The 27,106-nt window shown below is 41.1% G+C and overlaps 3 protein-coding genes across 5 annotated transcripts; 2 read left to right on the top strand and 1 right to left on the bottom strand.

The window, feature by feature from the left end:
• The first annotated feature begins 391 nt into the window (after positions 1 to 391).
• Positions 392 to 4,890, top strand: LOC132448387 (ADP-ribosylation factor-like protein 6). 2 transcript variants are annotated; one of them, XM_060039610.1, is made up of 8 exons: positions 396 to 807; positions 1,156 to 1,217; positions 1,336 to 1,404; positions 1,494 to 1,588; positions 2,229 to 2,358; positions 4,060 to 4,115; positions 4,288 to 4,300; positions 4,441 to 4,890. In XM_060039610.1, the coding sequence occupies exons 1-8, from the start codon at positions 685 to 687 to the stop codon at positions 4,472 to 4,474; spliced, it is 582 nt and encodes a 193-aa protein (XP_059895593.1). In that variant the 5' UTR covers positions 396 to 684; the 3' UTR covers positions 4,475 to 4,890. The 2 variants fall into 2 exon arrangements, with proteins under 2 accessions (XP_059895594.1, XP_059895593.1); XM_060039611.1 differs by lacking the exon at positions 4,288 to 4,300 and having other exon boundaries at positions 392 to 807.
• Positions 4,891 to 4,947: 57 nt separating this feature from the next.
• LOC132448386 (F-box only protein 47-like) lies at positions 4,948 to 16,834 on the bottom strand. 2 transcript variants are annotated; one of them, XM_060039608.1, is made up of 12 exons: positions 15,785 to 16,834; positions 14,075 to 14,202; positions 9,887 to 9,986; positions 9,634 to 9,798; positions 9,360 to 9,436; positions 9,137 to 9,214; positions 8,848 to 8,956; positions 7,782 to 7,955; positions 7,452 to 7,601; positions 7,020 to 7,162; positions 6,660 to 6,819; positions 4,948 to 5,264 (listed from the first exon to the last, which is right to left on the bottom strand). In XM_060039608.1, the coding sequence occupies exons 2-12, from the start codon at positions 14,150 to 14,152 to the stop codon at positions 5,161 to 5,163; spliced, it is 1,338 nt and encodes a 445-aa protein (XP_059895591.1). In that variant the 5' UTR covers positions 14,153 to 14,202; positions 15,785 to 16,834; the 3' UTR covers positions 4,948 to 5,160. The 2 variants fall into 2 exon arrangements, with proteins under 2 accessions (XP_059895591.1, XP_059895592.1); XM_060039609.1 differs by lacking the exons at positions 14,075 to 14,202; positions 15,785 to 16,834 and adding an exon at positions 10,130 to 10,407 and having other exon boundaries at positions 4,950 to 5,264.
• Positions 16,835 to 17,452: 618 nt separating this feature from the next.
• Positions 17,453 to 24,614, top strand: LOC132448724 (high-affinity choline transporter 1-like). The gene is made up of 9 exons (XM_060040220.1): positions 17,453 to 17,659; positions 18,200 to 18,427; positions 18,872 to 18,985; positions 19,133 to 19,288; positions 19,574 to 19,722; positions 19,840 to 19,983; positions 20,149 to 20,302; positions 21,081 to 21,298; positions 21,537 to 24,614. The coding sequence occupies exons 2-9, from the start codon at positions 18,244 to 18,246 to the stop codon at positions 22,176 to 22,178; spliced, it is 1,761 nt and encodes a 586-aa protein (XP_059896203.1). The 5' UTR covers positions 17,453 to 17,659; positions 18,200 to 18,243; the 3' UTR covers positions 22,179 to 24,614.
• Positions 24,615 to 27,106: the final 2,492 nt, after the last annotated feature.

A 27,106-nucleotide genomic window follows, 5' to 3' on the forward strand; every position in this document is an offset into this window, starting at 1 on the left:
GCTTGAATGTGGTTGAATGTGCTTTTTGTTGTACTCCAAATCAAAATCAAGCAAACATCTCTAGACCAGACAAGAGATAAAGGTATCAATCAAGGTTACATTGTGCTTTCTTATCATTATAATTTATGGTACAAGTCGTGGTATTATAAGATTATTCTGTACTGCAGAAGGATTCTGTATAATATAGCCTATATCGCTAAGATAACTAACTATTATCTTTTGGTATTAGTTACAGAATATTTTCAAAAGATAATTGTGCTCTCACAATATGCAATATTTTAGGCCTATATTATATTTGCCTCATGGGGACGCTGTTGGTCAACATAATAGCTCCTAACCGCTCCGATTAAATTTAGTGGGACAACCTAGGCTAGGCTGTTAACTAAAACAAATCATTTGTTACATGTTTTAATTGTCCATGTGATCGTTGTAGTTGATTGGTGAAACGGACATTAATTATTCTTTACTTTTAAAACTGACGGTTCCCTATTCTTCGACCAGATGCCGAGGGTTTCAAAGCACTTAATTCTTCCAAATAGGATTAAAGTGTTTCGCCTCAAGACAACATAGTAGTCTGCTTAGCAACACGTATCGCCAGCTCGGTGTTCATGTACAGGTTAAAGAATTGCATGCTGTGGCAAAAGGGTGTAGGATATTTGTAGCTATACTAGATCTTGTTCATCGATGGGACTGTTGGATAAATTGTCGTTGTGGCTGGGCATAAGGAAGAAAGAGGTGAATGTCCTATGTTTGGGACTAGACAACAGCGGCAAGACTACGATCATAAACCACCTCAAACCCACTAATGTAAGTAGGCCTGCAAATAATTGTTCACAATTGTATATTCTTGTATCAGAGTGACCCATACAATGAACACTATGGGGTTTCCCACTGTTTGTTTTAAGTGCAAGCGTGCAGTGATTGCTAACTATCAGCATTTGGGTCAATTAAGCCCTTTGTCAAGTAAAACCATGTTATGTCTTCACAACGTAACGTCTGTCATATGCGTGCATACGCGTGTGCGTGCGTGCGTGTGTGCGTTTGTGCGTGTGTGTGTGTGTGTGTGTGTGTGTGTGTGTGTGTGTGTGTGTGTGTGTGTGTGTGTGTGTGTGTGTGTGTGTGTGTGTGTGTGTGTGTGTGTGTGCACATGTACAGACACAGGCACAAGATGTAGTTCCAACGATTGGTTTCAACATTGAAAAGTTCAAGACTTCAACGTAATTATTTCTATTTTTCTTTCAATGTATAATACATATTCAACTATATCTCTTCAGCCGTTTGTTTAATCTGTCTGTTTTTGTAATATGTTTGTGCGTTTCTGTGTGTCTCTCTCAGCTTGTCTTTCACAGTCTTCGATATGTCTGGTCAAACCAGATACAGAAACTTATGGGAACACTACTACAAGTATGATCCAGACACAATACACCCATGATAATAGACACTTGGGAAGACAACTCGGCTTACATTATGTGTTATTGTATGTCTACAACTAGAGAGAGCCAAGCCATCATATTCGTCGTGGACAGTGGAGACAAATTGCGAATGGTTGTGGCCAAAGAAGAACTTGACACTCTTCTTAACCACCAAGGTACGTGAAAGTGTGTGTGTTTCTGTTTGTTTCTGGGTGTGTGTGTGTGTGTGTGTGTGTGTGTGTGTGTGTGTGTGTGTGTGTGTGTGTGTGTGTGTGTGTGTGTGTGTGTGTGTGTGTGTGCGTGTGTGCACGTGTGAGTGTGGGGGGGAAATGAGCGTGCGTGTGTCTACGCCTGCATGTGTATCTGTGTGATCCATGCATGTGTGTGTGTAAGCGTGCACGCCTGCAGGTCTGTGGGATCCATGCGTTTGTGTGTGTGTGCACACGTGTGTGCATGTGTATGTGTGTTTGTGTGTGTGGGGGGGGGGGGGGGGGGGGGGAATGAGTGAGTGTTTGTGCGTGTATGTGTCTGCATGCGTATACGCCTGCATGTGTATCTGTGTGATCCATGCGTGTGCTTGTGTGTGTGTGTGCTTGTGTGCGGGCGTGTGTGTGTGTGTGTGTGTGTGTGTGTGTGTGTGTGTGTGTGTGTGTGAGCATTCACGCCTGCATGTGTGGGCGATCCATGCGTGTGTTTGTGTGTGTCAGCTGGGTATTTGATGACTGACAGGGTGTTTGTGTTGAGTTTACTGAATTTCCCTTCAGGAATTCATGGTTGATTCCTAACCTGCCCCCCTCTTTCCTCTGTGTTGTTCAGACATCCGGAGCCGCAGGATGCCTGTATTGTTTTTTGCTAATAAGATAGACCTACGAGATGCCATGTCCTCTGTCAAGGTGTCCCAGCTGCTGTGTTTAGAGAGCATCAAAGACAAACCGTGGCACATCTGGTAGGGGTTTTGTGTTCTCTTGTTTGTATTGTCATTGTTAAAATACAGAGTGACAGATATGCATGCATGCATGCATACATGCACACGTATGTACATACATACATACATACATGCATACGTACACGCATACCTACTTACCTACATAAACATGTACATACGTACATATGTACAAACGTATGTACATGTAGGTACATATACACACAAAAGCATACATATACACACATGCAGGTGAGTATCTTGCACTCTTTCAATTAGAAGAATATGCACTATTTGAGATCTAGATTGTCAATCATCGTTGCGATAGCGGCCACTGACCGGGGAGACGTACCCCATAGCAGGGTGGGAGTTGGATGGAGTTGGATGTAGATGTGGATGCAAGACAAGGAGACGGCTTATTCAGTCCCCTCAGAGAAGAGATAATCCTTTGTACCCCGAAGGAGAACTGATCATGCCCAATTTGTCTAGGAACTAAATAATAATAAGAATTAAATTAGTCAAGGAATTATAAGGTTTGAAGACGATACACATAAGAAAATGCTGAGCCAGGTTCATACGACAATTAGAATTATTCTCATACGGAAAGAAGTACATCAGTTTAGTGATCTGTAGTAAATCAGGGAGGTGAAGTATGTAAGCAAAGCTTACGAAGGACGATACTGTGTATTAATGTGAATGGTGATGCAAAATGTGGAACCTGTGTGGAAGAACAAGGAGTGGTTTTGTAAAATATGCAAGGGTTCGGGGTCATATGCTAACCAGTGGCCTAGGGGCCCTAGCAAGTCTTATGTAGTGCTGGAGTACTAGCTGTCTTATTATAGGAGTGTTTATGACTTACACTGGACAATGCACTTTGTGTAAGGTTATCAGTAAAGGAACACATGGAGTAATTGATAGTGAATATACTGTAGAATGATATGGTAATGCAGGATCAGGATACACACACACGACCACACACAAACCCGAACCCACACACACAAATGCATACATGCATCGATAATGATTTCTTTAGCTGTTCAGAATTGAAGTGCATGTAAATTCTGTTTCAGCCTAACCAATGCTACTTTTAATCACGTATCAGTCCAACTCCATCAAACCAGGGACCTGGTTTGATGGAGTTGGACCTTTTTCTGTACAACCAGGATGTTCTTTAAACATGACTGCCCTGTTCCAATGGCAATTTTTTCAAAGTTTATAGACAACTAATAAACATTAAGAACAAAAAATATTATTTTCTTTTTTTGCAAGATAAACTCAATCTTGTTTACTCTAACCCCGTTGCATCCTCTCACGTGTTATTTTAAACTTGGAGTTGGAAACTGCAACTGTATGCTTTTACCACCAACAAGCAACAATATTTCTTTATGTTTGTAGTTAATCAAACAATATGTTGATTATATTTTAGATCAAGACACTTGATCGAATGTATCTGCTTTCAGCCAGCATTTGTTCTTTTATTACGTTCTCCTTTTGTATTATTTGTGCCGCTTTAACTAGCATGCCCTCGACTACAGTGGAAATATTTACAAATAATAAATTTATGAATGTAATAACTAATGTTGATTTATATCCTTGTTACACATTTAACAAATAGGAGCAGGAATAGGTTTGGAGCTAGAGATAATATACTCCAAAGACCAGAGAAAAACTAAGAAGAGAGTAATTGTCATCAACATGGCTAATTCATTGAAATGTATCTTTCAGTGCCAGTGATGCTGTGAAAGGAGAAGGCCTACAGGAAGGAGTGGAGTGGTTACAAGGTACTGAGTATGCATTTTTTGTTTTGTGCATGTGAGGGCGTACTTACTCTTCTTCAATGTATATAGGCCTAGAGAAAAACCATTGTGCCACATTAACTGATAATGAAAATGTCATATGTGCTTTGTCACCATTTAAAGTAAAACATACATTTTTTTTCTACAAAACCTCAAGAACAAATAACACAGTAAGTATAACGTTGATACATGATTATTGTGGTGGACTGTGTCGTGGTGTTACAACTTTTCTAGAGCTTATGAAAAAAGTCCAACTTAATATTAAATATAAATCAAATGCATTTGTATTCATAACTTTTCCCTCCTCTAGATCATATCAAAGCAATGAAGAAGTGAATACCTAAGATGGCCATGGCATTCAACCAAATAAAGTATTCAACGACCAGCCAGTGTATCAGCCACTTTTAAATATAGGTATTTCCTTACCGAGTTATATATTAAGGAAGGGAAGGTAAAGATATTTAATTAGTGTTTATGTTTTAAGAAATATTTTATATGTCGTTAATGAAGGTCAAATGTACATTGATTCAATGTTTGGTAAAATATAATTACGTGAATCTTATGTACGTGGTACATGGTAAAGAGCTGTTTCTTTAAAATGTCCACGATTATTTTGTATAGGGATGTTTCAACATTTTATTGACCTTTTATTGTTTTAATTAAATGACAAGAACGAGAGCAAACACTAAAACATGTAATGTGTTACACAAAAATGGATGTAAAAAAAGGATAATAATAAATTGTTAAAAAATATATACAATCGTTTTTCATAACAAGATTGAAAAATCTCTCCATACATGTATAAATAAATCTATATATATATATATATACACACACACTGAATAAATATGTAATAAATATATGCTGTCTAAGAAATCAGGCAATATTATAAACTTTGTCCATTGCTAAGGTTCTTAACATATAATTGAATGCCGCTCAATCTAATTTGCGTGGTTCATTCACCCCCCTAAGCAGACTTCCTGCTGACATTTCCTCCTGAATGAATGAGCCCACCTCTGAACTCCTAGCGTTACTCTTTGAGGAACATGTGAAGTATCTCTGTGTGAAAGTGTGCGCTGGAGCCGAGGATGGAACACAGCGTTTGGAAGCTCTCCAAGTCCTCCTGTGGGTTTCCTAGGAAACAGATCAGTTTTCCCCGTCAATACATATGTAATATAAGGCGTTGATCCATGTTCATAATCCATGTTTCTCTTTACACAATCCAGAAGCACTAAAACAGCAACCTTCTGTTCCATGAGAACCTTCATTTGCAAAGGTTCAGTAACACCATGTAATTCAAACAACCCGAAACACGACAGAATTGAAATATAATAGTCTTATAATATTCTTTATAACAACTAGGGTTTTTGTGCGTGCATTGCGCGCGCTCAACTTCTAGTAGTAATTAAAGCCGTAGCAATAATGTGGAAACCCCAGTCGATAATGTAACAAATTTCATAATAACATTTTGACTATAATTGTACAACGTATAACATTCCTTCACCACAAGACTCAACAATTTAATATATTTTAACCATTCAGCGGACAAAAGGCAACAGGCTGATTATCATTTAGGGGGTGGTGTGAGAAATACAGACTTTCTACTCCTCATTCACATATAAGGTAATTTACATTTCCTACAGAGAAAATGCTACCTCAGGGGCAGTATTATTCAGGCAATTTTCAGGGATCAAATGTACGGATATGTTGTTCACACATACGGCCCATCAGGAGAATATCAGGACTTAAACGTGTGTCTGAAAGCAGCTAGAGTGTGAGCATTTGATCACATTATAAAATTAGTCAATTTATGGTAACAAGGTTAATTGTTCAATGGAAAGTGTAATATGCTATGCATGCCAATCAATTATTAAATAGCTTTTACTGTTATTCAGGGCTGAATAGTGCATTGACATTTTAAAATGCATGGCAACTACTATTGGTTAGTTGAAAATAATAATCATCATTGAGATTAAAAATCTCTTCCAGTGTCCTGACCAAGACAGGCAGAAATAGCCTACAGTCACACATAGCATACACACAAAACATAAGAAAAATAAAACAACTAAAAAAGTCTGCAGGGGGGAGGGGGGGATATCAATATCGCAAGACATTTTGAGAGGCTCAAGGAGGAGGGTAATATTAAGTTTGAGCAACAAAGTGTAGAGACATTTCGGGAGGCTCAAGGAGGAGGGTACTATTACATTTGACCAACAAAGTGTAGTCTTGTGGTGGACTCTATAGACATAATTCACCATATTGAGTTATTGACATGTTTGCGTTCTGTGTTATAGGGACACTGTCTCTTTAAGATCACGTGACTTCTGTATTGATATGCCGGTCGGTGCGATGTTTGAATTTAACGTTTTTTGTATGACAAAATGCTGCTATGCGTGCAAACAAACCTGTGATTGGCTGATTAGCGTTACCCAGTCACCTGCTGATTAAGGGTTGATGTGACGCACCTGTCTTCCCCTTATTTAAACTGAATTGAAGGGCCAATTACATTACATTAAGAAGGCAACTCACCTGCAAGGGAGGCCTCGTATATTTCCATGGTAACCTCAGAAAACATGTTTTCTAGGCTTTGGATGAAGGACCACTTGTCAGCAGCAGCGGTGAAGACCTTGCATACCTGCTGAACCAGCGTCACCACCCAGCTCATGCAGTAGCCATCCTTTTCACACACCTAAGTGAGGGACCACACAAACACTGAAGTAATCAGCCCAGAAAATTGCCACGGTGAAAAGATAAACAAAATATTTGACATGTAAATACAAGTATACATAGGTTGGATAAACACAAAAGGAGGATAATATTGAGGGATTGTGGTAGGTATGAGGCTTTAAACGTATCTTTTTTGATCTGTATTAGGGAGGACATTCTTACCAGGATAAGATAAACAAGGAGTTTTGAAATCTCAAAGAGCCTTCCATTGTGGGCCTTGTTAGCCAGGACGCTGTAGCACAGAGTGGTGCCGCACAGGACCAGCAGCCGAGCTACGTTCTCCACACGCCAAACCTGTGGCAGGACTAGGGCAATGTGGACAGAGACACAAACACTCTTCAGGATATTGTGTTTAACAGGTCACTTGTTTCTTGAAGGTTCTGACATTTTAAGAAATATTCAAAATGGTATAAATATTCCATTTAAATTAAAAGCAGTCAGACTCTGCACTCAATATTACTTTAAAATACAAATAAAAGTATTATAATACCCTACGAAAGGGCTGTTGCAGTGTACAATGCATCCTCAGTATCATTTTTAAATACAATTATTTCGTTTTTATTTGTTTTGTTTCTTTGTCTGCACTATGGGTACCCCTAATCTCTTCAAGGATGGCCAAGATGGTGCTAGTGTTCCAGTCTTTGAGTTCCAAGTCTGTATGAAGCAGGAGAACAGCCTTGGCCAGGTCCGAAAGGGCACTGCTTGACAGCACAGTACTTGTCAGCTGCTGCCAGCCAAGAGAACCTGGAGGAAGGGCAGAGGTTTAATGAGTTTTACTGTAGGACATATTAGCCTCTAGGTAAAAAAATGGAAGGCTTAATAAATGGTCACCTACAATCATGACTCTATAATTATGAGATGAAGAAGTTGATCTTGTAAGTTTACAACTAACATTTAAAGGGAAAATGCCTTTAGCTGACTCACCATCTGGTAGCAAGGGCCCGTACAGGATGAAGAGCAGACGTGCCTGGCTAACCATGGGCCAGGGCTTCAGGATTTGTGTCAGCCAAAACCCACATTCTTTGCGGCTTGACCATGGGTCAAGGAGAACCTGACGACAGAACTGTCTAATTTGCAGCTCTAGGTATCGACTCGCTCCTGCAAAGAGAGGGTTAGGGTTAGGGAAAAACTGTATGAAGAATGCCCAATATGATTGCTTTGGATAGGTCAATTTGCTGGCACTCAATATCCATACTTATTTAGACATATTAAAGGTATTCGTTGTATCCAAAATAGAGGATCTAAATTAGCTTTAGGCATTTCTTAGAGGAGAGACGTTTTTGCTTTACTTTTATCAACCATATTCAACAAGCGCGAAGAGAGCAAGAGTGTCACTTGTGTATTTAATGTTTGCATTTTTAATAATATAAGGCTGTGCCCAATTGTGTAAGTCAATTGCTGCCCAGCTAAGGCCTAATATTCATTGTGAAGTGCAAAGTTTAATATCTGGTTCGTTTCAGAAGACAAGACCATTCAAAACAGTGAAAGTCAACTCTTAAAGATGCTGTACGTAAGATTTGAGAGTTGTAAAGAGAGAATGAAAAGAGAGCAGAAGAGAACGAGACTTTGAAAATAAACAACCCAGTAATGTAAAACCCAGTTTTACATTTCTCGCACCTGTGATTTGCAGGCAAGTTCCTCATAATAATGGAAGAGATGCCCCAATTGGTCTGATTGGTCTGAGCCTGGTCCGGACTTAAATCTAAATTTTGCGAGGTCAACTAGAACCAATATCCAAACAGCATTTAACTCACTAATGACCGGTGGCTATGGCAAAAAATGACACTCAAATTAAAGCTCTTGAATCTTACCTACAGCATTTAGTTATGTTGATCATTTTGTATCTATTATAATGGTCAAAATGTCATATTGCTAGGACAATATAACTATCTGTTTCCACCCCCGACATTACCTTGGAAAGTTCCATTTAAACCCACAATAAAAACATTATTCCGGTGTAACTATAGACACCTGCTAAACCTGTTCACACCTGGTCTTCCATTGACTACAATCTCCATTTTTCTTGGAAGGTCTGTGAAGTCGCACAGGAAGATGAACACTCTGTGGCATTCCAGCTCATTCCATCCTGCAATAAGGGTCTTAAAAGCAATAATGTAAAAGTTAGATAAATACTTAATACATATAATGTTCTTAGTGTTGTCCATTAAAAATTTTTGCTCAAATGTGATCTACTATAAAGAAAAACATGATGCAAGTGTTGTTATTACAATTTTAAATGAAATGGGATTGGTTTTCTGCATGTTTGTGCGGGTTTTGACCTGAAGGAAGACACCATAGCTGGAGAAGCCAAGGCAGCTAGCTGCAGTAGGCTTACACTGCATCATGAAACATGGGATCTACAAAGAAATTGATTTGACAATGTTTAAGTCTATGTTGCATAATTTCTCCAGTGGAAAAGTTGTATATATATTGTTAAGTAAATTGTTCATCGTAAACTAATTATATTACAGAAACAACCCCATAATACCAACGTATTGTTACCTTTGAGAACTTTGTGTGGATAAATTTCAATCTGTCCTTGGTTGGTAATAACAAGGTGCATCTCTTGAACAACAAGCCTAGGCACAAAGGTGAATTGGGGAAAAATAATTTTCTCCCATATGTAGACATAATTCAAGTAATATCAACTCTTTCACATAAAGTGTACGAGAAAGAAGGTCACTTGGAAGAAAACCATTGTGCCACATTCATTGTGCATTTAAATACATAATGCAGGCTTTCACATCAATGATATTTTCAAACTGGCAATGCTTACCTAGAGCTTTGTAGTGTCGATAGGTAGATTGCTTGTCATCAGGAAATCTTGAGTGGTGAAAGTTTTGAGGGATCATTCTTTTGGCCCAGGCCATGGTGGAGACGTGGTCCACAATTTGGCAACTCATTGCCTTCGACACCATGCTGAAAACGCTTACTTCAAGGACTTCCAAACTTTTGAATAAATATGTCACTCAAATAAAGACACCACACCACTAAATAAAAAATACGTGTCATTGTGCCTTATTGCTCACCAGTGAGTCTTCGCAGAATCATGTCGAACACCTCGGATGGCAGCCTCTCAAAGAAACTGACTCCGCTTCTGCACTGACTACGAGTTTTCATGGTCCTGACCTACAAGGTAGGGATGGTAAACATGTTGGTAGAAAGTTCTCATTGATACACCATAATGTATTTAGAATGAACAAGATATCTGTTTAGGGGGGATTCTTATTTGTGCCATAAAGTATCTCACAAGACAGAAGACAATACCAAACCTTTTCAGTAGCCGACGTTCACCCAGATTAATAACGACGGCTTCTCCTAGCAAGGTACAACTAGGTAGCTAAAGTATGTTGAATAGAGTTTTAGCAAGCTAGTCATTTGAATTAAAAGTTTTTAATAATACAATTATTAACGTTAGTTGGTTTGTTTTAATATGTTTAGCTAACTGTGTTTCTGGACTGGTCAAAATTATTCACGTGCATATTATTGTATTACAGCGGCGCGAAACTGCCGTGCCAATCCTACAGGAAGTACCTCGCGCCGGCTGACCCCGGCGGACGGTACCGCCTCCGCACAACAAGTGATAGAGTTCAGATCACTCCGCAAGACATTTATGTTGCTTTCTTATCTATATCTTTATCGATTTAGATATAGATATAGATCGATATATATTTAATATATTTTAGTAATGCCTATGCACATACATAATAAAGGTGTGTTGCATTGCCATACAAATAAATACATACAAATAAATATGAGTATTTATTTATCACAGAAATTAGCTATATTAGGAGTAGATTCTGTTTGCGTCCTTCCCTTTTGTATCCACTCTTGATAGAGTCAGGAGGAAGGAAATTAAATGGTTAATATTGATAAATGCCTAACTACCCTTTGTGTGTCCTAAGGATATTTTAAGTAAGTTCCCAGCAAATGAACACCAATATGTGCTAATTAATACAAACCGAGCCCAATATTTGTATTAAAGGTTGGGTATGGGATTTGCGAAACGCCAGCAGATTTTGAAAAAACACAACTCGAATGGTCCTACCCCCTCTCCTTCAACTCTGACTCTGACTCCACCCATTCCAAGTACATGGACGCAAAATCATGCATGAGCACGAACACAGATGCGCGAGAGCGAGCCAGGCTAGCTAGGTTGGAGTTTAGGGTTGTCTTCCAGTGCTAGGTCCAAATGTGGATTAGCTGGTTAGCTAGCTCCAGTAGCTACCGCAGGATAACAACAAACAGAAGCTTGCTCTGGGTCACAAGCTTTGAGTATGTGCACGAAGGGGTCACGCGCGGGGAGCGGGGGAGGGGGAGGGGTCACGCAGTACGACCGTTTGATTGACGTACTTGCTGTCCAATGCCACTCGGTGGGTCTGGAAATCATTAGCTGGAGTTTTTCGAGCCCTGCCCGTTCCACTGATGATTGACTTGTTTAATTTTCATGTCAGTACTTCTAACTCAGTGGCTGTAAGTGGGTTATGATAAGGATTTCAAGTAATTTTGCAAAAATGTCCAAAAAAGAGAATACCATACCCAACCTTTAAGTATTATTGTAGAAAAGCTTAGCTAGACATGTTTTACCAATGTGTTGTTTCATTTGTAATAGTTAGTGTTGGTTAACCATAATCTGGAATAGCATGCATGCATGGTTTCTGTGAATGTTTAATTCCTCTACGTCGCAACACCTCCCTTTCTGCAGAGCAGTGGACCGGGGAAACAGATTGTCATTGAGGTACCGAGAGAGCAGGAGAGGCTAAAAACAGCTTTTATTACTCCCAGATACAGTCGACCGCACAGGAGAAAGAAGCTAAAGAACTGAACACTTTCAGAGATATTGTCACAGACAGCTAAAGAACCACTCCAAATCGGTCAATGGCTACAATAACAATGGATTCTGGGATAATTTACACGTAATCTTTTTATATCTTCTTACATTTTTGTGGCTGCCCAGCAAGCAAGAACAGAGGCCTTTGTGGCTACCATGGCTCTTCAGCTGCTTGGGTTCTTCCTGGGTATGCTGGGTTTTCTTGGTACAGTCGCAGCAACAGTGCTTCCCCATTGGCGCTGCTCTGCTTACGTGGACACCAACATTATAACCGCCGTCTCCTATACGAAGGGCCTGTGGATGGAATGTGTGTCCCATAGCACAGGCATTTACCAGTGTGAGCTGCACCGATCCCTCCTGGCTCTTCCGGCAGATCTTCAGGTAATGTTTTATTATTAGCTGCGACCAATACAGCACTATATGATACCCTATAACCTGGGAATACCATCAAATATTTCCCCCCACATTTTGTTTCTGTGTTATAATTATATTCCTTTATTCACTCCAGGCCGCCCGAGCACTAATGGTGCTCTCTTGTGTCACCAGCACCTTAGCTGTCCTTCTAGCTGTCATGGGGATGAAGTGTACTCAGTGTGCCCATGCTCTATCCACCAAGAATGGCCTGCTGTTGGGGGGAGGTGTTTGCTTCCTCAGCGCAGGTTTACTCTGCTTGATCCCAGTGTCATGGACAACCCATAGCATTATTCAGGACTTCTATAACCCCTTCCTGCCCAGTGCGTTGAAGTATGAGATCGGCCAGGCTATTTATGTGGGATACACCTCATCCTGCCTGAGTCTGATTGGGGCCTTTACTCTCTGCTGTAGCACCGATAGGCAGCCGCAGCCTACGAGATACCCCCCTCCCCACCAAATGGTTGGATTTCCCTCAGCACCTTCTCCACCCCCTGCTGTACTGGCCACTGCTCCGTCCTACAGGCCCCCAGAAGCACTGAGGGGCAATTGTGTCCCCTCAGTTCTCTCTGTCTCCCAAGGTGGCTACAGGCTCAATGACTTTTTCTAATATACATAGTAATATATACTAATATTATTTCATTAAGGCTCCTCATCACTTTCCACTTATCTTTGATTTATGTCAGAAATCAACCTTGTTGGTTTTGTATGATGAAGAAATAAAATTATGTGTAAACAAATTACCAGATGATGGCTCTTCCTCAATACAAATACAGATTTTCAGAAGCATATTTGCAATGCTGAATTGAAGAATGGCTGGAGTAGCAATTTTTCCCAAAAAGATTCAATAGCATATACGTTATACCTAAGTTAGGGAATATTTTAATTGGAGCTGAGAGTTTATCAGACAGCATTGTCTTAATTGGAATAATAATTACTTTTGATGCAAACTAAAGAAATCTAATGTTATTCAGGCCATGTGACGCCGACCAAAGAAATGTCTGAAGTGATGTAATGTCATGAAACGTAGTATTTTTGGACAGCAGCTCCAACATAAACTTTGACTAACACATTTTAAACCCTGATTCCATTTCTTTGGTTTTACTGTTGAAAATTGATTTATTCTTCCTCTTTTGTCTGCCTCCGTATTTCAAGAATAGAGTTATACCCGATAAGCACCACAAATAGTCTGTCTGTTCTATTCAAGCCTAAATTTTATTTTAAGTTGTTTTGTTGTATTGATTTTAATAAAAAATAATCACGTCAAGATGATCTGTCCACAGTGTCCTTCTCAAAATAGGCAAATCATTAGTAATATGCTTTGAATTTGGAGTGCATATGGCGCCCCCGTGTGGCGGTCAGAGTGGCCTCGATGAACATACAAGACATGACCACTACCCAGTCCTATATCCATTTGTTAATGCATCCAAAACTGGGCAGCACCGATTTTGGCCGCTTCAAGGGAGTGACCCATGCAGTCCGCACTATGGATTACCATGTCATCCAAATTGGCGGATGCATACTAATGGGGTCTCAGGATTAGATCCATTTCTCTTTGGACGTTTTTGGGTGCTCAATGGATACTGGAGGGTCGTATTCTGTATGTGTTGAGGACATCCGGGGTTGATAATGCCATTTTTATTTTACCTGCTAGGTAAGGGTGACCTGCTAGTACCCCTTTTTTAGAGCTAGGGTCCTGACGAGGCGAGCCTGTCTCAATCATTCTAGTAGTTCATCTATTTGATGTATCAGATAAGCATATCAGTGTGATTCCTCATTCATTTTCCTGAAATCATTCTATATTCGTCTGGCTGGTGGTCAGATTCATGCTATTTGTTGCTAATTTAAATGATATTTGCTGGCCTTTCTGCCTGCCCGGCTGTCTTACCCATTAGTTTGCTTGGCTAATGTTTTCCGCCACCTCCTAGAGGCTATGTCACTTAAGGAACTGGTTGTCATTCAATGGGACCCTCACCTTCTCACCAGTCTGGAACTCTGAGACTGCTGCATCCGGGTTGGTTTTCTGTGCCTGTTCCTCATGGGCTTTCTGCATGTGCTGACCAAGAGCCAGACTCGAGCCATTAGGAGCTTTGAGTAACTACTCTGAGGGCAAAAAAGACATACGGTAAAAACTGTTCCCAATTTTTACCATCTAGATCAGGGGTCGGCAACCCTAGGCACGCGTGCCACCAGTGGCACGCGTGCCAGCATAATCATTGGCACACTTGAAAAAGAAAATGCGGCACAATGCGGCAGCTTAATCATTACTACCGATTTATTTTGCACTTCATTCTGTTTTGTGCATTTCCTCCCAGTGCAAATATGTTTAAATTAGTTACTGAAAGCAGTGTTCTGAAGTGGGATCAATTAATAGTTTTTAAACCTATGTTGTGAGTAATGGAGAAGAAAATATTTTAAATATTGTTGCAAGTGGCATCTATGCATCCTCTTCACATGGTTTTGCAAAGCTGTACATGTCTTAAAGATATTGATGTGGATGGTTCCAACATTCTCATATATTCTCGTTCTTTGCATTTCTTTGCATGCAAATATGTTTTTGATGAGTTTCTGAATGTGGTGTTTTAAGATGGGACAGATGTAATTATAATTTGTAAGCCCATGTTGCAAATATAACAACAAAAAAAACATTTGAAATGTTAATGCATGATTGTGGACTATGGAAATAATACAATTCCAGGTCTTCTGGAAATGTTTTTGGTCGCTGTGTCATAATTAAGCTTAATATTAAATATATTGTTGCTTAAGGCACACTCATTAATGAGAAAATGTCAAACTGGCGCTGCACATTAAAAAGGTTGCTGACCCCTGATCTAGATCAACTAATGTTTAAAACATCTGTCCCTCGGTGCGGTTGAATCTCTTAACTAGTCTGTCTGTCTGAGTATGGTATACAAAGGTGTGCATTTGCCTTAGCTTCATTACCTGGAACATTTGGGAGAGTAACTTGGACTAGAAACTTGCTATTCCCAATAGATGAAACAGCTGCCTGGTTACCAGGGTATTCCATGTTCTCTGCTCTGCCTGACCTAGGGAGGGAGCCAACAATGTCTATCGTGAGCTGACTGAACGGACTCTCGATGATAGGCAATCGGATGAGAGGGTTCCTGAAGGTCTTTTGGCACAATGGCAACAGTCGTCTTGAAATACCCGCTGCACCCCGGACCCAGTGGTGGTTCTACATTGAATTACACCCCGGGTTGAATGATGTGACACCCTCCATGCTTGTCCGTTCCATTTGGGAGACCCAGAGGTGAACTGCTCCTCGGGCCGTGCCCCCCTTTCCCCTTCTCACGCAGCGTCTGTGCACCTTCTCAGCAAGCAGGGGTGCCTGCACTGCAGCTGCAGAGGGGGCCAATATGCCATTTCCCCACACTGTGATATGATAGATAATAGAAAACCCCTTTGCGGTGCAGATGGCAGCGCACATTTTTTTTCATGCCGCCCCCCCCCACGAAGAAATGTCGCCCCGTGCGGCTGCCCGCTTTGCTCTCTCATAGGATTTCTCTTTGGCCATAGCCCGGATTGGTGAGTATTGTCTAGGTCGAGAACTATGGATACATAAGTCTATGGCACCAGTATTTGTTCCACAAAATCCCTGCCTTAGTTTTAACAATCCAATAAAGCAACCCATGTTTAAATGCAAAATGTGGGAAGGTGGCTGCACCCATCCCTGGAGCTCTTCCTCGATCACCGATCCACTCCTCCATGCAAGTCACAGGCTGGACTCATTCAGCTGGTCAGGGGCAAACCGCCCTGGAATCTGGGCTTCCACCTCATCAGCCTGTTGCAATTGAGAGAAGGTTTGACCTGAGTCTTCTCCTGGCTTACTGGTGAGGAGGAGTTCACTGACTGCCTGGGAAAATCCTAATTAGCGCAGCTTGAGGATAGCTGGCCTTCCTGACAACAGAGGTACCAAGAATGGTTGTCCTGATTCGGGGTTGGGGTGCCACCGGACAATTTAGGGATTTCCAGCCACGGGTTGTACCGGGGTAGGGTAAAGGTCCTTTGCCCTTGGGTCTCTGGTAGTCCAAGGGTCTGGATGTGTCTCCGCCCCAGCTTGACCACATCATGTGGAAGGTTATTTTTTTATCAGTGCCATCAGTCCAGCCAGATTAGGCAGACGGGACTGGACAGGACAGCATATCATTGGCATTCTCTTTCTTAAATAAGACCGCAAGTAATCCAAAACATACATTTGGTGTGGCCATTGTGGCTGCTTACCCCGCCCGGTCTCTGGTGTGTTAACTGGTGTGCAATGTGACCTCTTGCTCTGGCTGAAGAGAGACTGTCTGGTTCATGGTTCTGGTATTAAGATAAGTAGTGGTTGCAAGCGAGGCTTATTGCCAAACTTGCAGAAGCTGTGCTGAGTAATATTGGTCATTGAGGATCTCAGCGTTGTCATCTGTGGGGGAACGGTCGCTGTCCTAGGTGCTGAAGTCTCTCGCCAATGTTAGGGGCTCTGGTAGCCTAATTCCTCCACAATATCTAAATCCACTTCAATAGTAATAGATAAATATAACTATTTCAAAAGTATCCTTGGAATGCAGCCAACGGAGTCTGTTCATGAATTGGACCCAATGTGTTGCTCACTTTTTGCCTTTTTTCTAAGAAAGCGCGTGATTTGCCCTTATTAAGTGCGATGTTTATGTTGGTTTTCTCGACCACATAATGTTAAAATGTCGGCATCTGCATGTATTTTTTTATGTCCTCTCAATCTCCATCTAACACACTGTTAGCATACTGAATGTAGGTATTCTTCGTTCAGTTCTAATTTCTCTAGTACATAATTGGTGATATGTGATGGGATTGAGCAATTGATCATTCAATTATTTATTTTTTTATTGTTGTTATTCTTAACGGTAGGCGATCGTAGTCTATTTCAGAATAAAGTTTAAACATCGCCCCTACCATTTTAGATCGCCTCATAGAAAAAATGTAGAAATTGTAACATTCGCAATCATCCCACCTACGGGTCGAACATAAAATATAAACTGCAAAAAGACATTCCATGTAGGCCACTTAAGAGGGTACACCGTTGAAAGACAAAAAATAACCCCATAGCTGGCAGGAGGTCTCTGGCATGTACGGTGCATTCGCTGTTCTCTGCCTTCACCACGGAATCCACATGTCAGGCGTTTTCCACGCAGCCACCATTCACCTCCCTCCACGCTTCTCCCCCAGCCGCACACACACACACACATACACGCACGCACGCACGCACGCACACGCACACGCACACACACACACACACACACACACACACACACACACACACACACACAACGCGACCACTTCCAACCCCCCCCCCCACCCCAAACCGGCTCCTCTCGCTGCTCCAGCGCTGTGACCAGGCGCTCTGGTTGATTCTGGTGACGGTGATCACTTCTAAACAAGAAAAGAGACTTACCGAGTGTTTCGAACCCCGGTTATCTTCCTTAATATTTTAGTATTTAAAATAAACATAGAGCTATAAATATATTGTTCCTTTTTTGGATATCCAACCCCAAGCCATACTGTTTGAAGGGTCATTTCTACAAAGGTAAGGAATAATAGCTTTAAAATTATTTGTTTGATGCAAGTGTAAAAAATATTAATCTTTACTGGAGCTTACTTGGGTTAGTAGTCCTGTTGTATTGGCGTAACGCCTGTCGATAACAGTATAAGGAACCTGGAGCCAGTTTATAAATGTAACACTGGGAATAAACCAGTTGTGGATGAGATGGTCCAACCTTTCCTCATGTCTTTCCATCTTCTGACTCCGTGACTAAACGTGGATGCGCTCGGAACATTATCTCCACACATTAGAGACGCTCACAGTTGTACACTAATTAAATGTAGTCATTATAGTAAAGCACCCTCAGAAAAGAAGCAAACAACTCTGTGAAGAGTCGCAATCCAGTATTTAGATAATGTAATAAAATATCCCAACCTGTCCAAGATCGATGCAACACCTCCAATATGTAGGCCTACGGTTCCAAAAGAGTTCAAGTAGTAAAAATGTCATCTAAAAGATAACATGATTCAGACTTTGTGCAAAGATCTGAGCGATGGGGTATAAATCGTACTCTTTTTCCCTCAGGTTTGGATTCTCCTGCGCACAGAACTTAGTTTTTGGGTTGCGTTATGGCCATCCACGCAGAGGGCATCGTGGCCATCGTGATCTTCTATCTGCTCATTCTCTGCGTGGGCATCTGGGCAGCCTGGAAGAACAAAGACTCCGGGGTTGGAGAAGGCTCGGACCGCAGTGAGATCATCATGGTCGGCGGGAGAGACATTGGGCTTTTCGTGGGAGGTTTCACCATGACTGGTGTGAACCATGCTTTACTTATTCACTACTTATTCGACATATTCTGGCAGTTTGTTGTGACATGGACTGCTCAATAGTGATCGAGCATCATATATGTTTTACTGCTGTCACATAGACCCACAGACTATAGTTGAATTTCCCTAATCTAATTCTGAAGGCGACTAAAGGTTGGATCCAGACAAGAGTCACACGTATCATTATGCTTATTTCTTAATTTGAAAGCCCTGAGGTGGATTCTCATTTCCAGCCCAATTAATGTATTATTTATAACTTTAAAATCAAGGGCTTCACAATCATACTTCCAGGCATGTGCCATTTTACGCATTACAAGCGGTTCTAATGAAGACGTCCGCGTCAGGGCCAACGGTGCCCCCTATGAAACACCACGTAGCTTTCCTCCAAGCGATGCCTTTAGGATATGTTGATTGTGTCCTTGTCCTACAGCCACTTGGGTCGGCGGAGGATACATCAACGGCACGGCGGAGTACGTGTACCTGCCAGACTTCGGTCTGGCTTGGGCGCAGGCTCCGTTTGGTTACGCGATGAGCTTGGTTGTGGGTAAGGAAGCTGTACCCGTTAACTTCATGTTTACACACAAATTAATACACACAAAAAAAAACATTGTGTGTAAACATTCACTTCGAAAAAAAATGTAGAATCGTGATGAAATGCGTGGTTCTCATAGCTCCGTACGCATCCCTTTAGGTGGCCTGTTCTTCGCCAAACCAATGCGCTCCCGTGGATACGTCACCATGCTCGATCCCTTCCAGCAAATATACGGCAAAAGAATGGGAGGCTTGCTCTTTATTCCTGCGTTGATGGGGGAAATATTTTGGTCTGCTGCCATTTTGTCTGCACTGGGTAGGTAATACAAGCATATTATTCCCCAACATGTTATCCATACATTGTTACCTCTTGTAGACTAGGCTCAACCTAAATATGTGCCACCAGCCTGAATAAAACATGCTAAGGTTACTTAGTTCTAGAGTTTGGATGTTATTAATATCTATATATGATCACAATAATGTAGGTTATTTAGTCCAATACAATTATTAGAAAAATTGTATTCAGACAATGTTCAAATAAATGGGCCTACATGTCACATGAAACAATGGACAGACTGGTACCGTCTGTTGTTGCAACCAGGGGCTACCTTGAGTGTCATCGTGGACATTGACATCAACATGTCCGTCATCATCTCCGCCATGATCGCCATCTTCTACACCTTGGTGGGAGGTCTCTACTCAGTGGCCTACACAGACGTGGTGCAGCTCTTCTGTATCTTTTTGGGACTGGTGAGTTTTGAGCGTTGGTTCCTCGTCAACAACACCAGTGGAATGAAGGACATGTCACACATGTGGAGGATTGATTGTTGATCAATTGTGCCAATTGTCTCCCCCTCTCCCCTTCAGTGGATCAGTGTGCCTTTTGCACTGGCAAATCCTGCCGTAGCAGATATTGGTGTATCAGCCAAAAAGGCGATTTACCAGACAGCCTGGCTTGGCAAAATTGAACCAGAGGACGCATGGCTGTGGGCGGACAACTTCTTTCTGCTGGTGAGCTCATGCTTCCACTGGATTTGCCATGCACTGTTACCGTCCCTTTGTATAAAGGGACGGTATAAAAAATCAAGCATCAAGGATGAAAAAATCAAGCATCGCAATTGTTCCGAGAGTATTTCTATGCTGCCGATGCACAACTGTTTTTGTTTTTATTTCTAGATGTTGGGGGGGATTCCCTGGCAGGTGTATTTTCAACGGGTTCTGTCTGCCTCTTCAGCTACCTATGCACAGGTGCTGTCATTCCTTGCCGCCTTCGGATGCCTGGTCATGGCTGTGCCATCTGTCCTGATAGGAGCAATTGGCGCCTCCACAGGTAAAGAAATTAAGTCATGTTAAGTCAAGTGTGGAGCGCGGTCTATCGTAGGGACAGGACGTTCTTGTGATCAGGGTTTTAGCCCCCCCCCCCCCCCCCCCTCCCCCCCACGCCAAAATAACTGGGTTCAACTCAAATGTCTGCAGTCTAACCTGTGGTCCACCTTGAGCAAGATACCCCCTTACCCCTACATGCTTCGTATGAGCTGTACAGGAAGTACTTTTGCTGAAAAGCGTCTGCTCAATGACTTAATAATGGTAAAATAGTTTATAATATATTTAAATGAAAATGTTATATATGTCATACCATATAAATCAAAAGGAATCCATGCCATTTGGTTGATGCTTATATCAAAATTGCATACAATCAAAGCTTAAGTCTTTCCATTTTCAGACAGCAATACTCCTGTCCCTTCATGTGCTTAAGCTAAAGAGCTGACTTGCTTTGGCAGTTGGATTACTGAGTTGAATATAACATGTAAAGATACTCATTAATGTGGCTGCTTCATCTCAGTCCAGGCGGAAAAACATCTGCTTGGGTTGGGATAGTTTGGGGGTCACAAGAGAGAAGTCTAAGGAAAGAACTAGGGACAGAATGTTCTGCAGTGCAGAATACATGGAAACGATACGGAAATCAGGATTTATATCGTTTCTGGAAATTCTTGAATGTATATCCAACGAATAAAATGTATTTCATTTAGGTATACTCATTTTATAATTCTGTTATGATCTCCCTTTTTTAACGATTATTAAACTAGTCTTTGTGCTTCTTATGCCAGATTGGAACCAGACCTCATATGGGGCCATCCCTCCAAAAGATAAGGATCAGTCAGACATGATCCTTCCAATTGTTCTCCAGCACCTCTGCCCATCCTACATTTCCTTCTTCGGGCTGGGTGCAGTGTCTGCGGCTGTAATGTCCTCTGCCGACTCATCGATTCTCTCGGCCAGCTCTATGTTTGCGAGGAACATCTATCACCTGGCTTTCCGACAGTCGGTAAGAGCAGACGCAAGCAAGCGCTGGTAAACGACACCAGATTGTGGTGAACATCAGTGAACAAATCAAATTATATTCTGGGTTTTAGTTTTTTTGTTAATAAGCGGAGAGTATACACTATGTTTGTTGATCTGTGTGAGGTCATGAAAATATAAATCTAGAATTGATGGTAGTTGTTAACTTCCCACTGTGATTGCTTCTCTGATCTGACTCTTTGCCCATCATTCCCTTTCCCCAGGCGTCAGATCGGGAGATTGTTTGGGTGATGCGCATCACTATCTTTGTTTTTGGAAGTTTAGCCACTGCTATGGCACTGCTGACCGGAACAGTGTATGGCTTGTGGTACCTGAGCTCAGACCTGGTGTACGTTATCATATTCCCACAGCTCATCTGTGTGCTCTTCATCAAAGGTACCAATACGTACGGCTCCGTGGCCGGCTATGTCTTTGGCCTGTTGCTACGCATTGGGGGCGGGGAACCCTACCTCAAACTCCCACCTTTCATCTACTACCCCGGCTGGGTGGCCCAGGAGAAGATCCACCACCTCACCGGTGATGTAGAACACTATGTCCAGCAGAGATTCCCGTTCAAGTCCATATCCATGTTGGCATCATTCGTGGCCAACGTAGCATTCTCCTATCTGACCAAGTATCTCTTTGAGAGCGGAACGGTTTCGCATAAGTATGACTTTCTGGACGCTGTACACAGCAAAGAGGTCATGGACAAGACCACGCTGGTTGGGAACCAGGACAACATTATCCTTTCAGAGTTGGCGCCGGTCAGACAGGCCCTCGGAGGCGCTCTTGCGGGGACTTTCACCAACACTGACGTACTAAGCGATGACGGAGAGTCCAGTGGGGAATCATTGCACAACGAATAATAGAAGGAAACGAGCGGAAACATGGTTGGAGGCATAAGCATCCATTTTCAAAACTCACAAAGGTCACTTAGGGTAGGCACGCTGAGAAGGATCTGCTTCGTCTTCAAACCAACTCTACAAGTGTGTATCATGCCGAGTATGTGGTGCTTCCCTGTTCCTTCTGTTCTTGCTCTGCTGGGGAGAGCTGGTGTCACTAGGAACCAGACTTTTAAATCATGAAAATCGTACAAGTCCATGCACCCATTTGAATTCAATCAAATTCATCTCTTAAATATACTACTGCCACAAATTATTTTAAAGTGCTTCTACAGTGAATGCAGGCAGGAACAGATATAAAGAAGAAACAAAGTGCAATATCAAAACATGTCTTTAGGTTAAGGTGTAATTGTTTTGTGTGTTTATGGGTATGCATCTGCCTCTGATGATACCCTGATGATCAATGGAGGATAGTATGGTTATATATAGAATGTTATTTTTTAAAGCCGCTGTAGGTATGACTCTGGAGATGTAAAGAGTGTGAGCAGAAAAAAAATAACGTCCCTTCCTCCTTCCTAGGCTCCCTCGTTCCCTTCATATCTTTCATTGTCATTGAAATGTGTTGGATTTCATGCACCTGTGATTGACAGGCAAGACAGATTCCCTGATCCAATCAGGAAAGAGATGCCTTGAGTGGTCAGAAATGGCTATATTTCTGAATTGGATGATACAGAGGCAGTTAAAGTCAACTCGGAACAGATATTGTCACAGCGAATTTTGATTGCTGAATATCTTCTTTTTTTTTAATGACACTCAAATAAAATCTCTTATATCTTACCTACAGCACCTTTAATAGAGCAATAATGTTTCTTCTATCTTTGTAAATTGATATATCGTGTTGAATTATCAGTGTTAGTTCCATTTCCAGATTGATGAACGTCTGACCGTTTTTGTGTTGTACTGACAAAGCTAAAGAAAATAACAGGTATTTTTTCAGCAAAAGTTGTTTTCTTTCTTATCACACTCTTTATTTTTACTTAATCTTTTATTCAAGCTTGGTTTTAATATGCAAAGGTATATCAATAACACAAGCGCTAATAACTTACTCGCTTTAATGACCCAGGTCACTGTTTGCTTCGTAAGTGTTATTTTCACTCAAACTTGGATGCCTGCCAAACATACAAATGTAATGATTCGTTTTTATGTGACAAGGAAATAGTTTGCACTCTTCGTATTCTAGCGACAATTGGGTAGTGTATTGAAGGCACAATAAAGTCATCCCTAGCCTATATGGTAAAAATAACACCATGCAAATGATCATTTGTGGCATCATTGTTAATGTAACAGGACTTTTTGGTCATGTTGCGAGAAGTTTGCTACAGGATACGCACAGTTTGTCGGCTTCAGGATAGGCTTGGGTTCAACATGATAGGCACTATTAAATTATGCAGCCATATACACATGTATTAATATTGAATTGGAAATGGATAACAACTGAAAAATGAGTACCAAAATAAGATTTGAAAATGGTCTCCCAGATATAATCCTTGTGCATGCAAGTATTTGTGTGATTATCTTTACGTTCATTTCTTTGTGATTGTCTTGTTAAATAGCATTCCATTTGGCAGTTGTTTGTTGACACCAAGTAGTGCATACTAAACCAACATTGGAAAACTAGTTTACCAATGTGTTAAGTCATCTGGATCTGGACGTGAGTTGGGTAGGATGAGCTTGTAATGAGCGAGCTCAACCGCCAACCTACAGTGCTTTCCATAGGCTGATCAACCAGGAAATATGACTCCCCCTCAGTTGCATAAAGCTAGATCCTTAAATCAGAGCGAGTTTTTTTGCCTGTCGTTGCAAAAACGTCTGCTTCAATTGAACAAAGCAATGTCACTCAAGCTTTACATTACCAAATTACTTGCGTCAATTCAGTAAATACATTTGATGCGTCATTTACTTTCTTTTTTATGCATATCTTTGTATTCATGAATACTTTTAGGCATTCATTTTGGGTGGGACCTGGGACTTCGTGACCTGAATCGTCAGCTCAGCAATTTATCCTCAATATTCACTCAACACGGATTGAGAGACAAAGCATGTTCAGGGTTACACTGGAAAATGATTAGCCCGTCTCTTTCTGTTACACTGTCCACTTCAGACCACCTCCATTGCTGCCTACCTATGTTTGGGAGGGGGCTGGATCAGCCCGGCTGGTTATGATGGTATGCAAGATGTTTGTGTTGTTTCCACATAAAGAAAAAAGATCAAGTTCACTCGTTGGACTTAAATGTGAATGTAAACCTTTTACTTTGTCAGTAAGAGGACATTATGTGTGTGATGCAATTAGACGAATTCACAAACTGAATTGAAAATGAAAAAAAAAAGTTAACTGTTGACCAATATTTGTGACTCTATGTAAAAAATAGCATTGTATTTTTCTGTGATGTATAAACTAAACGATATGTGGACAAAGTTTATTTATTTTAATGCATCAAAATGACATTTTTGGTGACAGGGAAATTAAATCTATTTGATGATTAATGCTTATGAGTACAGTATTATTGTTAAGGTAAATAATAAATAATGTATAATTCAACGTGCAGACTTTGTTTGTGTGTATGTGTGCTTGTGTGTGTGTGTTTGTGTGTGGGGATGTGTGTGTTGGTATGTGTGTTTGGGTGTGTTTGTCTGCACTTGATTGAATTTAGTTGAATAACTTGTATTTTGCTCTGTGTTTCCGTTTATTAATAACAAAGAGAATATTATGTTGCTTATTAATGGGATATAATTATGCTCAGGCTAATTGAATATGAATCTTCTGGTCCTGAGGCTTCGGGGAATCTGGGGATGAGAGTTGAACAAGAGTTGAGTGTTTTGGAGCGATGTTGTCATGTGTAAATTGAGTGTTGCTGTTTGTTAGATCTTTTCAAAGCTTTTCAAAACAATATGCAAAACAATATGCATCACTTAACTGCTTGCTTTATAGACATATTTATCCATTATCAAAATATAAAAAATGTCCCTTTTAATGTCGAGGAAACATCCAAGATTCAACCTAACTTTCCAAAAGAATATTTGTACGATATGTGTGTATGGGTGTGTGTGTGTGTGTGTGTGTGTGTGTGTGTGTGTGTGTGTGTGTGTGTGTGTGTGTGTGTGTGTGTGTGTGTGTGTGTGTGTGTGTATGTGTATGTGTATGTGTGTGCGTGTGTGCGTGTGTGTGTGTGTGAGTGTGTGAGTGTGCGTGTGTGCGTGTTTGTGTGTCAGTGTTGACAGCTGAGTTTGACCCTGTCTATTACAGAATGACAGCCCATTGGCTCCTGAGGCATAACGGCATATCTTGGACCAAAGATCTCAGGCTGGGTGCAAGCAGAAGAGCTATTTTGCGTCAGTTTATCTCAATGGATACGTTTATAACTCATTATCAGTGCAATAATTCAAACCTCTTAATTATCGTCACTATCTTTAAATTGCTAAAATATAACATAGCAAAAAATATGAACTATCATTAACAAAAGATTAACATACAAACTGTGTAACAATCGCATGTTAAGGGCCTCTATTTTATCACCAGGTGTGATGTTGATTAGCCGTTAGGAGCCATGTCAGAATCAGCCCTCGAGTGGGGGAAGTGGGAGCGTCCGCCCAGCAGTATGATGGATAGATCAGCATACCAGTTGGTTCAGTCTACTGTTCGGCTGAACCCTTTTTCATCTACAATGCATATCAATGTTTTGGTTATGATTTCTTCATCATTAACAAATGATTAATGATAATTATAATTGATGACTTTTATCATGCATTGCCATACAATTAATTTTCATCAGATAAGCTCAAATCAAATAAATGACATTTAACCTCAATAACTATTAGCTTAGTTTCAAATATACCTGCCACCAAGTGATTTGATCTCCAGGCAGTGGTTAACTATCAGACTAGGATCATGAGAGGAACAAAAAGAAGAATCGGACTAGTAAAATAAATGCAAAAAAGCATCTCTTGATGCTCGGTACTATTGTGGTACTATTATACCACAGTATTCTACTGTGTGATCTCCAGCAGTGCATACAAGCCTGGCTTGGAGTTATAGCTGCATAACTGGAGCTAGGTATTCTGATAAATATTCTGAAAGGGAGTAAGAGAGAGAAAGAAAGAGGCCGATAATCAATCATCATTACTTTAAGTACCAAAAAGATAGCAGCAGCATATTTTCTAACCAAAATGAAGAGAAAGGAACAGAGGATGTACTTTAGAGCATTGCATGAGCAGCCATTTACTGCTTTTCTAATCACGGCAGTGGTGGAGAGAGAGAGACCTGGACGCAGCCCCAGTTAGTAACATTAGGCTAAGTGCCTGGCTCCTCAAGATTGGAAATGAACAGCAGAGGGCTGGGGCAGGCAGGGTGTGGTGCTTTGAAAAGGGAAAGGAGAGGATAGAGTGGCTATGTATTGCTTCTCGGTTAGCTCATTTGTCAGGTGATTTGGGGTTTGCTGAGATATACATTAATATATGTCTTAGCAATTTGTACACCTCGCACCTGTACAAGTCGCAAAAAAGTGTGAGTTACTTTACATTCTTTCACAAATTGCATAACATTGTATTTATAACAGATATTTAACGCAATTACGAGCACATACCGATTATAGAACCACAAACAAACACTCAAGCATGTGAAATATGTGTGTGTATGTGTTTGTCACTCAAGCGTGCGTGCACACACACACACACACACACCCACACCCACACCCACACACACACACACACACCCACACCCACACACAAGCTCTCCCAGACCCCAAGGCACCAGTTTATTAATGCTGGCAGTTGAAGACAGGAACATAAATTACGATGAAGCTATTATGGCTGCAGCTACAGTACACTGTATCAGCAACCACCGCTCAACTGTTTAAGATTCAGGCGGAGGGAAATAGACAACATGTGGACGATAC

This window comes from Gadus macrocephalus, chromosome 20, assembly GCF_031168955.1.
Source record: "Gadus macrocephalus chromosome 20, ASM3116895v1".
Lineage (NCBI taxonomy): Eukaryota > Metazoa > Chordata > Actinopteri > Gadiformes > Gadidae > Gadus > Gadus macrocephalus.

Excerpts from the sequence above, each read along its gene's own strand:
- LOC132448387 (XM_060039610.1), top strand. The coding sequence starts at position 685 with ATGGGACTGTTGGATAAATTGTCGTTGTGGCTGGGCATAAGGAAGAAA. Across the intron at positions 1,218-1,335 it reads GAAAAGTTCAAGACTTCAAC|CTTGTCTTTCACAGTCTTCG; the intron begins GTAATTATTTCT and ends TGTCTCTCTCAG. Across the intron at positions 1,589-2,228 it reads CACTCTTCTTAACCACCAAG|ACATCCGGAGCCGCAGGATG; the intron begins GTACGTGAAAGT and ends TGTGTTGTTCAG.
- LOC132448386 (XM_060039608.1), bottom strand. The coding sequence starts at position 14,152 with ATGCAGAAAGCCCATGAGGAACAGGCACAGAAAACCAACCCGGATGCA. Across the intron at positions 9,437-9,633 it reads TCGACACTACAAAGCTCTAG|GCTTGTTGTTCAAGAGATGC; the intron begins GTAAGCATTGCC and ends CTTTGTGCCTAG. Across the intron at positions 8,957-9,136 it reads GCTATGGTGTCTTCCTTCAG|ACCCTTATTGCAGGATGGAA; the intron begins GTCAAAACCCGC and ends ATTGCTTTTAAG.
- LOC132448724 (XM_060040220.1), top strand. The coding sequence starts at position 18,244 with ATGGCCATCCACGCAGAGGGCATCGTGGCCATCGTGATCTTCTATCTG. Across the intron at positions 19,289-19,573 it reads TGCCATTTTGTCTGCACTGG|GGGCTACCTTGAGTGTCATC; the intron begins GTAGGTAATACA and ends TGTTGCAACCAG. Across the intron at positions 19,984-20,148 it reads CGGACAACTTCTTTCTGCTG|ATGTTGGGGGGGATTCCCTG; the intron begins GTGAGCTCATGC and ends TTTTATTTCTAG.